The 16,248-nt window shown below is 40.3% G+C and overlaps 1 protein-coding gene across 10 annotated transcripts in view; it reads right to left on the bottom strand.

Annotated features, from left to right (window-relative positions):
* Window positions 1–11,477: 11,477 nt before the first annotated feature.
* The window catches only part of fcho2 (FCH and mu domain containing endocytic adaptor 2), a 50,778-nt gene continuing 46,007 nt past the window's right edge, over window positions 11,478–16,248 (bottom strand). For all 10 annotated transcript variants that reach the window (XM_031317554.2, XM_031317556.2, XM_035991740.1 and 7 more), the window contains 4 exons: window positions 15,189–15,388; window positions 15,041–15,105; window positions 13,693–13,857; window positions 11,478–13,597 (listed from right to left, as the gene is read on the bottom strand). In XM_031317554.2, coding sequence (XP_031173414.2) covers window positions 13,575–13,597; window positions 13,693–13,857; window positions 15,041–15,105; window positions 15,189–15,388 — 453 coding nt within the window. In that variant the 3' untranslated portion in view covers window positions 11,478–13,574. The remainder of the gene's footprint in view (window positions 13,598–13,692; window positions 13,858–15,040; window positions 15,106–15,188; window positions 15,389–16,248) is intronic.

Raw genomic sequence — 16,248 nt, 5'->3', positions numbered from 1 at the left:
GGGGGGGGTTATGCTGAGAATATAAATGTAGTATATCTCTTAGTTTCTAGAACCAGAGCCCTCAGATAGAGCCAAGTTTGTCCATAAATCTCCATTTGAAATGAGGTTTTCTTCCAAGGGAGCCTCATTTTAGTGGATTTTATGACTTCATACATAATTATGATGGTAAGTGTACATGATAACAGCTGTGAGAGGAAAGTGAAACCTATAAGCGAAGTTTGCTGTGGAATGAAAAAAAAAGTTTTTGTTCCGCAGGACCATTTTATCGAAGCAGTTTTAACATTTTAGCAAGAAAGAGGAAGAGCTCAGAAAGACACGACATTCTGAGCAAGTGTCAGGAGGAGCTGATGTCAGACTGTGGTGGAGGTGGAGGTGGAGGTGAACAGGTAGCATCGGTCTTGTCATCATCTGTCTTCTCAATCCTATAAGGAATTAAAGAACATATCTCAGGCAGGCTGGATAGAGAAGAGCTAAATGGCTCGTATCCATGTGTTTACAGGCTCAATTGGTTATGCTTAAAGCGCACGTTAGGAAGCCGATTGCCCTTAAAAAGAAAACAATGAGGCTGAGCAATTTCTCCCTCGATCATTCCTGTATTTGGCATTAACCCGTGGAAAGAGACTGAATCAGGTCAGAAGTTGTGACAACATAAGTGAGAGCTGGTGAGCAGAGCATGTGTTCGTATGATTAGGGCAGCAGTTTATAGTTATCCTAGGTTAAACTGTATTATTCCTGCTGTCTGCTTTTATTAAAGTGAATTACTTTCCTGGAAACCTGCTGGGAGTAATCGTCTCGAAACTATAAAAGAAAGTGAAAACTTGTAACTTTCCACTAATGGAATGCAGCTTTGGGTTTAGCAGAATCCTTGTCTGTCCAAGGATATTTGATTGGATTTTTTTTTTTTTTTTTTTTTTTAATAAATGGGATCGTGCAATTAGTGGAAAGAAACATTTCTTTTGTGACAATACACAATGTTATGTTTCCCCCCTCCAAACTTGGTTTAGGAACAGGTGTGAAAATATGATACTAAAAAAAACTCTACAAAGCATATATAACCTACACTGTAAAATGTTTTTGATATGATGTCATACCGTTGATTCAGCACAGCGCAGGCCACATGTTGAATATACGACTGAGCTAGAAAGACTGCAGTGAAAGTCAACACAGCTAAGGGTGATTAAATGAGAAGTTGGGAAGTTATTTTGGTCTCAATTGTTCTCATTTTATTGACAAAAGGCACATTTTATTTGATGAAAAGCCTAAGAGAGTGTTACACTGATTATCTCTTTTCAACATTTCTCCCCTCTTACAGTAACTAAACAGTTTTAGAGTGTTACTTTTTCCAAGTGACCAGAACTTACAGTATGTTACACATTGTAAAGTTTAGCCATTTATTTGAATCGATATCAGCGTGTTGACTGTCATAGAGAGATTCATTGCCGCCATACTTGGCTAAGAGACATAATTATTGACGGCCAAAAATACTTTGAGCCAAGTACAAAATGATCTTGTGGTTAATAAGAAATTAACCCGTGGCACACTCAATGTGAGAAGCTGTGAGTTTTAAACGCACTTAAATCTGACTGAAGATTGAAGATTAACCTTCTACCTCAGCTCATTGTGTCGGCATGGTGCATGAAGACCTGTACATGTGCCTGTCCTGTAAAACAGTTCATCAGCAACAACAGCACTGGGGACCCCAGCAGGAATTGTTTCTTAAAGGTTTGTGCTTCCTTAAAAGTTGAAGCAAAGTCTGTCATGCAAGCATTGTTCTCTGTGGTGTGCTTCTGTAGATTTCTTTATTTTTTTATTTCTTTAAGGGACAACGCACATTAATCAACATGAGTACAGAGTCCAACATGTAAATGTGCCAGATTTAGCCATGCAGGCTAATTTTCATCTGCAGTCCCTAGCAGGTTAACGGCTTAAAACAATAGATAGGCTACAACAATACAACAAATACACATAAAACAAGAAAGACATAGGCATAGACAAGTAAAATGACACAACCACTGTTCCAGATTATGACAACTGGCAGGTTGATGGCATGAGAAAAACATAACCCAAGTATCATACACAGGTAAAAGTGCATAGACACACATTAGAACGCATCAACAACACATAAGCACACACAGAGACACTAGGCTACTGTAGCGATAAAGACAAACACATTATTCTGGATTATGGCAGCATATTTGATTAGTCAATAACCAATGTTTTATGGATTTGGAGAAGGATTTGATAGATGTGATGTTCCGTAGTTTTTTTATGCTGTGAAAGCTACGTTATCCACACAGCACACAGCGTCATATGGAGGACAGGCTGCATGGACGCCATTCACAGACCCGCCAGGCTGGAAGTCAATGGCATGGCGTACGTCCTGGGTTATGAAGTTATACTGCGGTGGAATAAATAGCATTGCTGTGGCATTATGTACCACGACTGGTTGATTTATGCCGCTTAACCCGGGTCATCAGGTGGTCCACTCAGGGCTGCTCTAGGATTTCTAGCTCTGTTGGTGTCCCTAATTACAGGCCTTTGCACCACCAGGTCAGCCCAGAATCCTTGGTCCATGAGTCCCCTGGGTGTCAAATTCCAAGTGAGCCACACTGCCTCTCACAGTGAAGTCAAACTGAATCAACACTCAGTAACTTGGGTTTCCGGATAGCTCAGTTGGTAGAGTGGGTTCCCATATATAGAGGAGGTTTACTCCTCAACACAGTGGGCCTGGGTTCGACTCTGACCTGCAGCCCTTTGCTGCATGTCATTCCCCCTCTCTCTCTCCCCTTTAATTTCTTCAGCTGTGCTGTCAATAAAGGCCTAAAAATAATCTTTAAAAAAAAATCACTCAGTAACTAGAAAGACACTTACCGGTCAAGAGGACATGTTATCAGTTAACCTGACTGCACTTGAATTATTTTGGCAGGGGATAGGAACAGTGTACCTGAAACCAATAAACAATAATTGAATGATAAGAACATTGTGTACCAGTACCATTCTCCATTTGCAAATGGCAACTTTTTTTAGCATGTTTGCATGAACTCATGTGGACAGCTGTTGAATAATGGCTGCATGCACAAAGGAGTGTGGGTTGGTGAATTATGCCAGAAAGGTTTGTTTGAAGAAATTGTGGAACAATAGTAATGTAATTAACATACGCCTACACGATAAAACATAAGCGTGCCGTCAAATGATGGCACTACAATAAACTCCCTGTATGGTTCATATTTTAGTCAGGTATGAGACATGTCACCGGTCCCCAGTGAACACAACATGAGTATTAAGACCATGAGAGAACATTTGGTAGCGGCAGAAAAAGAAAAAGAAAGGGAGATTCCTGCACGCATGGAACGTGATCCGAAATCCACCTTGTCACATGTCATTTCACACACACACGTCTCCCATCTGCGCTGCTATGCATAACTTATCAGCGACAGCTCATGCTGCAATAGTTGAACAGATCAGCCTAGCATGTTAAGTGGAGGGGCTTAAAAACAGATCACGCTATACGTGTTACAGTCAGAGGCTAAATGAGCTGCACACAAAGTGAAACCCACACGTAACACGCAGTTGAAAGAGCCTTAACACTTCACACAGGGTGTCTGCTAAAGCTGCCTGTTCTTTCAGTGTATGGCAAGCCGTACTCTGTATTAGTTAATTCTCCTTTTATGGTTGTGTGACAAAGCTGAATTTCTATTAGACTTGCTAATCTATTCCTCCACAATAGTCTCATGTAATAGTAGCCTACTTAGTGTGTCTCCTCCATAGGCTGCAGCAGAGCAAACAGCTAGACATGTGTGTGCGCTACAGTAAAAAAACAACTATGTTCATGAATTTTTAATTCCGAATGCAAACACTGTGACATGCAAACATGTTTTCAGTTGAATTTCATAGCAGTCTGCTCTTCTCCCAGCGGACAGCTTGCATTTGCCTACATAAAAGCACATCCGCACTGTATTGCGTGTAACAAGCATGCCAATGCGGAAAGCAGGATCATATGCCGCTTATGGCAAAGCAAAACAAAAGGTCTTCAGAGGGAAACAAGCGAGTATCAAACACACAACGCCAGTGGCTGATCAAACCTAACCTGTGTTTCTGTATCTTTGAATGTGTCTGTCTGTCTGTCTGTCTGTCTGTCTGTCTGTCTGTCTGTCTTTATGTTTACCATAGCCTCAGCTCATTTCACTTGGCACTAATGAACAAAGGGACAGATAACTATACAAAGAATCCATACAAGTGCAGTGTTTAAAGAATCCCCCAGAATTGAAGCTGCACAGATTCTTTCAATTAGCCAACTCCAAATATTTATGGACTGAACATTTCCTCTCTGGAAAGAAGGAGAGTTCTGTGTGTGTGTGTGTGTGTGTGTGTGTGTGTGTGTGTGTGTGTGTGTGTGTGTGTGTGTGTGTGTGTGTGTGTGCGTGCGTGCGTGCGTGCGTGCGTGCGTGCGTGCGTGTGTGCGTGTGTGTGTGCGCGTGTGTGTGTCTCCTGTTGACACACACTGGGGTGTATTGATCCCCTGGGCTTATGCTTGTTTCACTTGATCTCTGCCAACACCCTTTAAAAGCACATCTGTCTAACTTCTATACAGCCTACAGTCACTTTTATCAGAAATAGTCACAGAGCAGCTACATGTCAAATGGCCAGTACAAGTACAGGTAGTGGACAAATATTCAGCAGTAAATAATGATGCCACTTCACAAATGTCACCCTTTAAAGGATATGATTTGGAGAATCCTAACTCTTAACACATCCCTCCATATCCTTCATGCACCAAAGCATCAAATTTGCACATTGGGCCACCCTTCTTTTCACCTGGTGGTGCCTGAAGATCGACGGTTGGCGACAGAGCTGGATACACCGCAAAAACCAGGGTGACGGACACTCACCGCCAACGGTCTCCCTGGTGTGTCAGGGCCTTTAGGTGTGTAGAAACCAAGACTTGTCTTCTCTTGTCTCTCCCTCCCTCTGTATGAATAAGAGATAAGGGCACTGTTCACCCCGTTCCCTCCATGTAAATGGTGCCATTGATTTTTCTCATTCTGAGTGAAGGCTGTCCTTGTCTCTCTCCTTCTGTGTGAACCAGTGTTGTAGTCAAGACCACCTAAACCGAGACCAAGTCATCACCAAGACCAATGTGTATCGAGACCGAGACAAGACCGAGACTTTGAGGGGTTGAGACCGAGTCAAGACCAAGACCAGACCATTGCGATAGAGTCCCACACTGCATGACACGATAAAATGTGGAAAATGCTAACCATAGGCCCATTAAAAAAAAAACACCCACAGAAAACAACTTAAGATTCTTCTTCATTCAACTCTTTTATTGACATTAGTGTATCATGAGAAATGCCTCTTTATCTGAGACGAGACAAAAATGAGTAAAAATGTGGTCGATTCCGAGACAAGACCAGGACCTTCAAAAAGTTGTCTCGAGAGTTGAAATGTCCTTGTCTCTCTCCTTTTGTGTGAACGGTGTTCTTGTCTCTCTTTTGGCGGCACCTGGAAGTTGCTTAACATTCCTCCGGAATCCATCTTCTTTGTCTATGTTTCAAGTATATCTACAGTACCTAATTTAATCATTCTGATTTTCCACACTATAGTTTGATGATTTTTCTTTTATATACCGTGTGTATTCTGTTATGCTTGTGTACTTGTGTACTCCTCTATCATTATTTGCGGATAAGCATTACAGTTGCAATGACAATAAATGAGGATGCCAAAGGATCAATGTAGGAATTAGGATGTGACCATTTCTCAGTGATCCCCTCCCCCACACACAAACACACACACACACACACACACACACACACACATGCTTACCATGACAAATAGCCTGTGACGTGCCTATGTGAACATGGCACGAAAGGGTCCACTCCCTCTCCCCAGGACTGAAAATGCAGTGGAGTCTGCCAGTTGACGGGACTATATACACTGGAACTGAATTTCACTTCCACTGAATCCTTTCACCTTTCTAGCAGTGGTCAGGAAACATTGAAATCACAGCAGTAGTATTTCTGTTTATGTCTGTTTGCAGTTGCCGTGTATCAGCAGTACAATTATTGCAGTTCATCATCTTTACCTAACCCCAGGCTTTACAGTATATCTCACCTGACTCAGTGTCTTGAATGTGCAAAAGAAGCAGCAGGGTGAAGGTATATACAACTGGTAGCTGTGAAAAAAAACCAAACAGCATGCACAGTTTAATTACTTCCAGATACAACTGAAGATCTGGTAATGTAGACAGTGATGAAGACAGGAAGACCCTCTATTTAAATGATGGAGACAGAGACAGAGATGGAGACGGGGCGTACAGTGTGAATATTTCATTGCAAAGGTCAAGTCATTTCTTGCTCCAGGGGACATTGAAAGACTAAATTCAGGCCTTTTCCACAAACCTAGGCTAGATTACTGTACTGTGCTTTCTGGTTTATTAACTAATACGGTAAGTGTAAGTAAGTAAGTGAAAATGTGTCACACCAGCCGTAGTCTTGCTTTGCCAGACCATCCACACGCTGTGGAGCGGAGGAGGGTCTGGCTAGTCCACACAGTATTCCGGGTTAATGGTTCATTTTGATCTCAACAACACACCTGTAAAGTTTGCTGACTGCATCTTGCTAACACGGTGACAAAACTGTTCACAGACAGAAATATAAATACCTGGCAAAGTACTCGAAACTGTCTCTGTGGTAATAGCTCACTTGTATTTCAAGATTAAGATTTATTTAGATTGCTAGATTAATTAGATTGCTTAGATTTATTCTCAGATTGGCCCTTCAGATATGTTCAGGACATATTTCATAAAAGCTAAGATGTCGACCACAAATGGTCTTCTCCTTAGGTACTTAGGTACTTCTCCAGGTAGGTACTTCTCCAGGTAGGGAACACACCTGCCTATATAAACGAGAAAACAGTGTTCAAGTTATCATTATTTTTCAACATTGTGCAAGTGTTTTTGAGCAGATTATTGTTACCCAGCATCTGTTTCCATGTCTATACTCTACTATCAGGATCAAATAAAGGGAAAAGTCCCCAAAAAAGAATCTATTAAAACACGGACACACACATATGTTTTGTAGGCTGTATGATTGATTGATTGATTGTAAAGCTGGCTGAAGTCCTTCTGTCGTGATAAATTCTCTGTCAGTTTTGTGAATTGTGTTCATGTTTTTATTGCCAGAAGGAAACAGTTGACAGAGTTCTGCTTGCTGAGTGGAAAATGTGACAAATGCCTTTGGATGTGAGTCTGACATGTTCCGGGTTTGAGTTATTCTAAAGAGGTCGTCTCAGTTTCAGAGTGAGCAGGAGTATCAGGGGAAAAGAATCCATATTAATGCAATAAACTTACACCATCCATGTTTGTTCAGATGGTTTTCCTCGTAGTGAAGAGGGAGATCAAATGGGCACATCAATTGTAAATTGTCCATAAATGTTACTGATGTGGGGCTCGCTCTCTGTATTGTAGAATAACTCAACTCTATGGCTCCAGTGAGCCTTTGGACAAACATCACTGTGATGGTGAACAACAAAGACTAAATGTTCCCTCTACTCCGACTGTTTCACGGAGTTGATTCTGACGTTCAGACTCTCTCAATCGATACCAGACACAGATGGCTCGGCCATCCCAGAACCCAGAATTCCCACAGTTTTTCAATAATAGTTTGACATTTTGGAAAACACTCTTATTTGCTTTCTTGTCAAGAGTTAGAAGAGAAGATTGATTCTACTCTCATGTTTGTATGGTACTTATGAATCTACAGCAGATGGTTAGCTTAGCTTAGCATTAAGACTAGAAACAGGGGGAAACAGCTAGCCTGTCCAAAGGTAACAAAGTCTGCCTACCAGCACCTCTAAAGCTGACTAATTACCACAGTATATTGTGTTTGTACAAAAACAACACTTTTTTGTTTTTGGACAGATTAAACAAATGAGAAATAATGTGTTAATTAGGTGCTGATAGATGGATTTTGTTACTTCTGGACAGGCTAGCTGTTTCCCCAGTGTTTATGGTAAGCTAAACTAACCGGCTGCTAGCTTTTGTTTCATATTCAGTATACAAATATAAGAGTGGTATCAATCTTCAAATTAAACTCCCAAAATGTTAATATTTTTAAAACTTAAAAGGGAAATCTGGATTTACTGTGAGGTTGCCAGCCATCCAGTGGAGACACACTGCACCCAGCCAAAACATAGTCCCGCCCATAGGCTAACCCCCTGTAAAATCATGTCATTTTTACCCTAAAAATGTTCCTATAAATGGGTTGTAATGTGTAAATTAGTGAGCTTTAGTGGTGCTGGTAGGCAGATTTAATAGACAGAGCCAAGCTAACATAAGATGTTTTCCACTGTCTCCAGTCTTTGCTAAGCTAAGCTAACCAACTGCTGGCTGTATATTTATCGTACAAACATGAGGCTGATATCAATCTTGTCATCTAACGCTCGACAAAAAAGCGCATAAGCGTATTTACAGTACAGTAGGTCTGTTACATAACCCCTTGTAAAACAGACTTTGATTTTTGTATGAAACACTGTTCATTAGTGAGATTTAGAGGTGGCGGTAGGCAGATTTACAGTATAACCTAAGAACTGAACCAGGCCAGCCTAGCACTCTCAAAATTTGAGAGTGGTATCAATCTTCTCATCCAACTCTTGGCAAGAAAGCAAATAATGTCAAAGTATTCCTTTAAATTCCCTTAATCACATTTCTCTTTAGTAGCCTGCTACCTGTACAGCCCACACACTCACATTCACACATCCTGTCAAGTTGTATAAAATGCCTGGCCACACACAAGAGTCTACATATGGACCAACACAGTTTTTGGATATGACTTCAGCTCACATATCTCACTTTGGCCTGTCGGAGAATAACATCATACACAGGAGACCTTAAGATCTCTTCCTCTTCTTCTGAGTGCAGCGGACGGAGAAAAGTAAAGGCAACACTGATGGCTCCCACATGTGGCTGTGAAAAGGCAGCTCTGACGGTGTATTTCAAACAGCATGGAGGAGGTCTTCAGGCAGAGGGACACAAGGCATGACTGAGTGTGTAAATATGCACAAGGTGTTGATGTGGTGCTGAAGGTGTACGCACGGTCATGCGTACATCCTCCTAAGCAAAGCACTGTACGAGGCTCTCCCAGTGCAAACAGCACATTAGTAACACATGTGTGGGGGTGTCTTCAAGCTTTGTTCCCATGCCCTATCCTCCTGCATATGGACTGGTCATTAAAAAAAAAAAAATCTCTTTTGTACTATTGCAACTTTTGACTTTTCAGCCTACAATATTGTATCATAAAATGTTATGTTTTGGGGCAATTTAGATGGCTATAAAGGGCCAGTTCACCCAAAGACACTAATTCTGTCAATTAAGAATCTGTCAATTCAGTGTGGTCAGTTTCAAATGTTTCAATCTTTCCACTGAATTTCTACTAAAGTACACCAGCCACATAAAATAGTGTTCACAAAAGCTTTGTAGATTAAAGTGAGGGGTCATTGTTTGTACTGTTGAGTCTTTTAAATGAAATTCCAGTTGCTTTGAGATACACTGTACTGCAGTGAACTCAATACAATTATCATTAAAGCTCATATAGTCACACAGAAACTGTCTAAATGGAGAAACACTGTAGCTCTTTTAGAGAAAAATATGCTTTTGAGAGAACTGACCCGTCAGCTCATCATGACTTATTGATTGGGCCTATTGTGCTTTCCTTGATGACCCGACAATACAGAAAAGAAACTCAGGTGGACACCATGGCCTCTGCAAGAGAAAAACTGCTCTCCTGTTTTCAGATTCATGATTCTAAGCTCAAGGTATCGGCATATTTGCTCATTTTAAAAACAGCTTTCACTTTCTTAAATTCTCTTTAACTCATGCTCTAGCAGTATGCGGCATTGCTACCTTTTTTGGATCTACTCAACAACAACACTAACATCACAGTTAAAAGTTTAGCAGATATAATGTTAACCACGTTCACCATCGTAGTTTAGCGTGTTAGCATGCTAACATTAGCTAATAAGCACTTCAGATGAGATATCCACGACGTTCCACTTCCGGGATTGCTCAGGTGCCGCGGGAAATTCCGCCAGATGCATGTCTTTTCGGCAGATGTCCATTTCCATCCGCTTTCTTTGTGTTGGAATTTTAAACTGCGGTGGATTTATGAGGACTATGGTTAACTGCTCCTCAGATCTCTGCAGGATAAATCCAGACAGCTAGCTAGACTATCTGTCCAATCGGAGTTCTGTTGCACGACTGAAACAACTTTTGAACGTACACGTTCAATCCAAAACAAGTTCCTTCCGAAACCATTTTGCAGCGGTACCGTGGCTCTGTGCGGAGCGTAGTGCGATTGTGATTGGTTTAAAGAAATGCCAATAAACCAGAGCACATTTTTCTCCCATCCCAGAATGCTGTGTGGACTAGCCAGACCCTCCTCCGCAGCGCTGTGGAGGTAGGTTTGGCAAAGCGAGACTAGATGAGATACAACTGAGACCCATGGGAATGTCATCAGTTTTGGAGGTATTTGGTTATAAAATTAAAACTATAAAATAATTGGACCAATTGAAATTTTGAACTGCTGGTGGTGTTAGATGAAAAGCTAAGATATCCCTAAAGTCATCGGGTACAATGACTTGGAACCATGAATGTATGTACAAAAATGTGTGCTGATCGAACAAGTTGGTAGCTGAGCACATGATGCCACACAACCGCACCGTCGCTAGTTCGACACCAACCTACGACTTGTACTATACTGTAGTGTACCGCCCCCGTCTACCTCTTAACTGTCAAAAAAAAACTGTCAAACAAAGGCAAACATGCCCAAAAAATAATCTTGATGGAAGCTCTTACTATATCTGCATGATGAGACTAAAAGAAACTACACAGAACACTCTTAGTCTTTTTAATATATTTGTATATATTCATATATTACACATTTAATACAGGCACAATGAGAAATCATAAAAGTAGAGACACAAAGTGGCTGAGATATTGGTAAAAATGTACAATTTATGAGAATCATTTACACAATTTTTCTCTCTTTAAACTCTGTTCAATACAACATACTGTATAAAGAAAGATGGGATAGGTGAAAGTGACGAAAAAAAGGAGCCTTGTAAGTTTATTTTGTACGTTTTGTTGGGACAGCAAGAACCAGCTTGCTAATACTGAACACAATTACAGAATGTGTGTTCTTCTTGTTTTTTTTAATGCATTTGGCTCATCTGACCAAAACCGCTGATATAATTAAGGAAAAACACAGAGCGACATGTTCTCACTGTACAAATGTCTGGTGCTACAATCTGAGGATTTTATGTAAACTCATTCATTTAAAACATTTGGCTGATAAAAGTCCAGAGTGAGATACAAAAGTTACATGTATATTCCATCATCCATTTAAGATGGATGTCTGCCTCTAGATTATTATCAAAGGCTTGAGTCTTAAACCAGAATCATACAAAACATTAAAGACTTAAAAAAAAAAAATGGTGATAATCACCCTGGCCAGATATTATGAAATGAAATAAATGATCAAGTGAGACATCGGATGAATCAAGTATGGATATGAGTTTAAATCACCTGCAAACCAGTCAGTTAAAAAGCAGACAGTAAAAAATAAGCCTGGTGTGAAAAGATATTTCCTAAAATCTTATCTAAGAGGTCAGTTGGCCACATGGTGCACAGTGTATGAAACTCCTGCCCTAAAAAGTTTCATCAATTTTAAATCACAGCTTCCAGGCAACTAACTAATCGCATCTCCACACGTCACATACCAGCACATTTACCAATTTTAGGACCATTACATGGTTGAGGTCAAAGTAAAACATAGAAATACTCCATTAAGAAGCACAACAGCCTCTACAGCAGCAGCCTTCATTAGTAAAAGAGTGAAGAATGAAGCACCAAAAGTCAAACGTGGAAATTTTCCATCCTTCCATCCATCCATCCATCCGTTTTCTATACCCGCTTGTGCTGTTTATAGTTGCAAAGGTTTTATCCCAGCATGCACTGGGTGAGAGGCAGGACAGGCCAGTAATGTTTCAAAGGGCAATGGCAGTACTGTGCCACAATATCTAACCCCAATCAACAACACTGGATTACTGAGTGTCGAGTAGTTGTGAGAAGGCATTAGGATCATTAATTTAGCCTTATTGTGCTATTGCTACTCACTAACATAATCTACTGCACAGTGAGTGTGTGAGGGGCTAAGTTCAACTGATGAGCGTTAGAAAGGACTAGAAAAAGACAAGATATAAAAGAGTTTGATGATTAAACTCAATCACAGAAGGCAAACATGACTCCTTTGTTTTTGGAAGACAGTCGGGTTGTAAAAAGAGAGGAGACATTTTCCCTTCAACATCCAAATAAAAGGAGTAAAACAAAAACACAACTGGCACAATGTTGGTGCTATTCTCATTGACTGTGCTATAGTATACAAAAAAAGATAAGAGAAAAGTTTGATTCAGGCACATTTCTCCATTTGTAGGGCACAGAAGTGTGATTAAAAAAGTTTAAAAAACAAGGCTACAAGTTAAATTTGGGGCAATGTCCCTTGATTCTTTGTTTTTAAAGCATCTACCATTTGACAGAATGTTTTACAGTCAAGATTGCTGAGAATTGTTTCATAAAGTATATATATATATAATTTTTTAAATACAAGCCATGACTGGAAGGGGAATTTACAAGGGAAAAAAGTTCAATTCTAAAAAAGACCACACTGATCACAGACCCCATTAGGGGTGATTGTTTAAAAAAAAAAAAAAAAAAAAAAAAAACTCCATGCATTTTATCACAGAGAAATGTAGCTTAAATCTGGAAACCCAAATTTGGGTAAAACATTGACACACTTCTGATGCCTGTTGATCCACACGCAGTATAAGAGGAGGCACTGAGGTCAGATTTTTTGCATTAGTTTGAAAGCACTTCAATGTTAGTTTAAGAGATCAAGCTTGTGCATTAGTGCGTGAGTACTGTTTAAGACAGATTCGACCTTCATTGATTCAATGCACGTGACGGAAAGAAGACAAATCAGGAGGAGGAAAAGAGAAAGATCAGTAAACAAAGCTGATTTGAGTGTTGAGTCAGAGCTGGTCGAGCAGAATAATCCATGTTAATATTTACAGTTCAGAGGCAGAGAGGGAGAAACCTTTTCTTCTCTTCCACGCGGACATGGTTTTGTTTTATATTCCTTATAGGCTCTTGGAAAAATGAATATAAGAGGAAGAAGAGCATCTGATAAATTGTTAGTGCACCTTTTTTATGATTTCAAATACAATATAGATTTATATCTAATCCATAAATTGTTTCTGACTATACAAAAGTGAATTGATCAGAAAGCATCATTAGACTTCATATCTACACATTTCCTGAAAGCTCATCTTAGTCTTCTTTTATTCTTTTTTTTTTTTTTTAAACAGTGTTCAATACTCAGTGCTGTTTTTTTTTTAATTGTAGTGAGATTCTTGCCTCCCGGGCAAAAGCTCAGATGGATTCAGAGGTTCAGGAAGCCTTGCAAAGTTGCCAACGTTTGTGTCAAACGAGATTTTATTTCATGAGAACCAGAGTGGCGGGTCACCTAGCAATCAGCCATATAACGTCCTACAGAAAAAGAAAGAAAGGTGAGCAGTTTGAGTCACTGATGCATTAAATATACCAGTATCAGGTACGTATGGATGATCCGATGCACTGCATACCTGTGGCAAATCTCTTCTTGTTGAGAGAAAGTCTGTATCCAGACCCCTGCAGCTCCATGTCCACTCCTGACAGGGTGCTCCCTTCACTCATAAACTGCACTGCCAGAGTGGAGGGGTTCGATGGCCCATCTGACAGTTCAAACTTGGCCCTCAGGGACCCGGCGCCTGGGAGTCAAACACAAACAAATACACTCACTTTCCAGCAAATTATCCAGTTCTCTTCCTCGCCGTACACCTCCTCTACAGGTGGGATTTTGTACAAGCTGCCTCTAAAGCGGGATTTATGCTTCTGCGTTGAATCTACGCTGTGGCTACGTATGTAGGTACGTGGAGACACGTACCCTACGCCGGACACTATGCCGAAATCTGACGTGCACCTCTCGAAAAATTGAACTATACGTCACGGCGACGCACGCTGCTTGGCCGTGGCTTGGTAGCATTGTCATTCCTCATTTCCTGGTTCTCCTTCTCCATAAACAACATGAAATCAAGGAAAGGGTTAACTTTTCCTGCTACAGATTTCAGACCTTGGTCAGAAAGCACAGAGGAGACACTTTGTTTCTCTCACTATGACTCTAGAGTCGGTACTCGCTCCGAAGCTAATCACCGTCACTGTCTCACTCTCTCTACCACACACTACCCACGCACACACACACTACCCACGCACGCACACACACACACACACACACACACACACACACACACACACACACACACACACACACACACACACACACACTGGCTCTGCTGTTCTCTTAAATAGATCGACGTACACACCAACGCACAAGTATAAACTTCAGGCCACTTAAATAGCAGGGTTATTATAAGGTTTAGGTGCAGCACCCAAGCCGTTTTGGGCACCACCTAACCGAGTGAATACCACTAAAAGAGTTTTCTCAGATCTAATGACTGTAGTTGGACTTCTTTAGCAAGTTTTGTCTTTAAGCTTTTTGAGTGTTATTTATTTATGATCTGCTCTAGCTTTTCCAACTTTTTAGACACAGATATGCTAGTAATAAAAACGGTCCAAAATGATGTGAAAAAGAGACGCAAAACTACCACAGGGACAAAAGGGACACAAACTGACAACAAAGAGATGCAAAATGACCACAGAGACCCAAAAAACAACAACCCACAAAGAGACACAAAATGTGTGGGGATTTTTTTTAAATTGAAAAAATGTTAGATTTTCTTGAGGAAAGACGCCTAAACCCCCACCAAATACGCGCACCTAAGTCCTCCAAAAAGCGAGGGAAAACACTGCATAGGCTACGGTGAAAGCTCTGCGTGGAGGCTCCACAGAACCATAAATCACGATTAATTGCAAACAAATACAAAGATGATTTACCTTCATTTTCAGACTTTTCTGAAATTTCACTGAGCTTCCATAGACACTTATTCTGCTCTGGATTCCTACAATAAGAGAAAGAAATGAGCTGCTTCTGTTTGACCAAGATAGAAAATGTTTTCAGCACTTTACATGCACCACTTCTTACCAGATGGAGTTAGGCAGAGACTGCATGTTGGTGACTCCTCCGTCAACAGGCACTAAGATCTGTACGTTGGAGAGTGGACCGGGGGAGGCCATGGACTCCGGGTTGTAGCGGTAGTCTACCCGCAGGTCTGATGTACTCGGTGTACACTTCCAGTATATGGCCAGGTTGAGAGGAGTGGAATGGATCCCATCAGACTGTACCTGAACACAGTAGGTATGAACAAAGCTTCTTTAAGTTTAAGGCAATTAGAGTGATGTTCCCATTACATCAGCTGCAATGAGACTACATGAGACCATGTTTGAAGTCTGCATCTCAACTTAGAAGGTAAATTTCAACGTTGAAGTTCTGACACAAACACATTTAGTTGGTTTGGTGTGCTGGAAGTACAAGTGTAAGCTAACAGCTTCCACAACACAACAAAATATTTAAACCGTACCTGCTCGAGGGCTACAGGCATTTGCTGACCAAAAATGACAAATTTCAGATTATGGATCAATCTACATATAAAAATCATCCATAAATAAATATCATCAAGCAGTTTTTGATCTTCTGATTAAATATATACTGATATAAAGATATACTGATTAAATAGTGCAACATCACTAGAATCGCAATTTCAAAAAATTGGGAAAAACTTGCCAATTAGAGGACACCAGGAACACTTTCCAGTATGCATTCAATTTAAGGGAAAATTAGCTCTTCAATAATAAAAAACAAACTTCCAATTGTAAACAGTAAATTAGCCAATATTATAGAAAATAGGTTAACATCACAATAAGGCCCCATATTACACAATGTAGCCAATAGTAGAAAGGTAGAGGAAAAAACAATATTATCTTAATCTTATAGTTACAATGCTTCAAAATCACGAGTTTGGAGTATTGTGATTATTATGTTTTTTTCCATACATGCTATGTATGGCGCTGACAACTTGGATTTTATAGGTCAAGCTTTTACAATACCATCTTTTATGTCCAAGGACATAACATATAAACTAATATAATAATGTAAATAAGCCAGTTTGAACATGTCTATTTAAAGATGATGTCATCCAGCGGTG

Source organism: Sander lucioperca, chromosome 14 (genome assembly GCF_008315115.2).
Source record: "Sander lucioperca isolate FBNREF2018 chromosome 14, SLUC_FBN_1.2, whole genome shotgun sequence".
Classification (NCBI taxonomy): domain Eukaryota; kingdom Metazoa; phylum Chordata; class Actinopteri; order Perciformes; family Percidae; genus Sander; species Sander lucioperca.
This window is presented reverse-complemented; position numbering and strand designations above follow the sequence as displayed.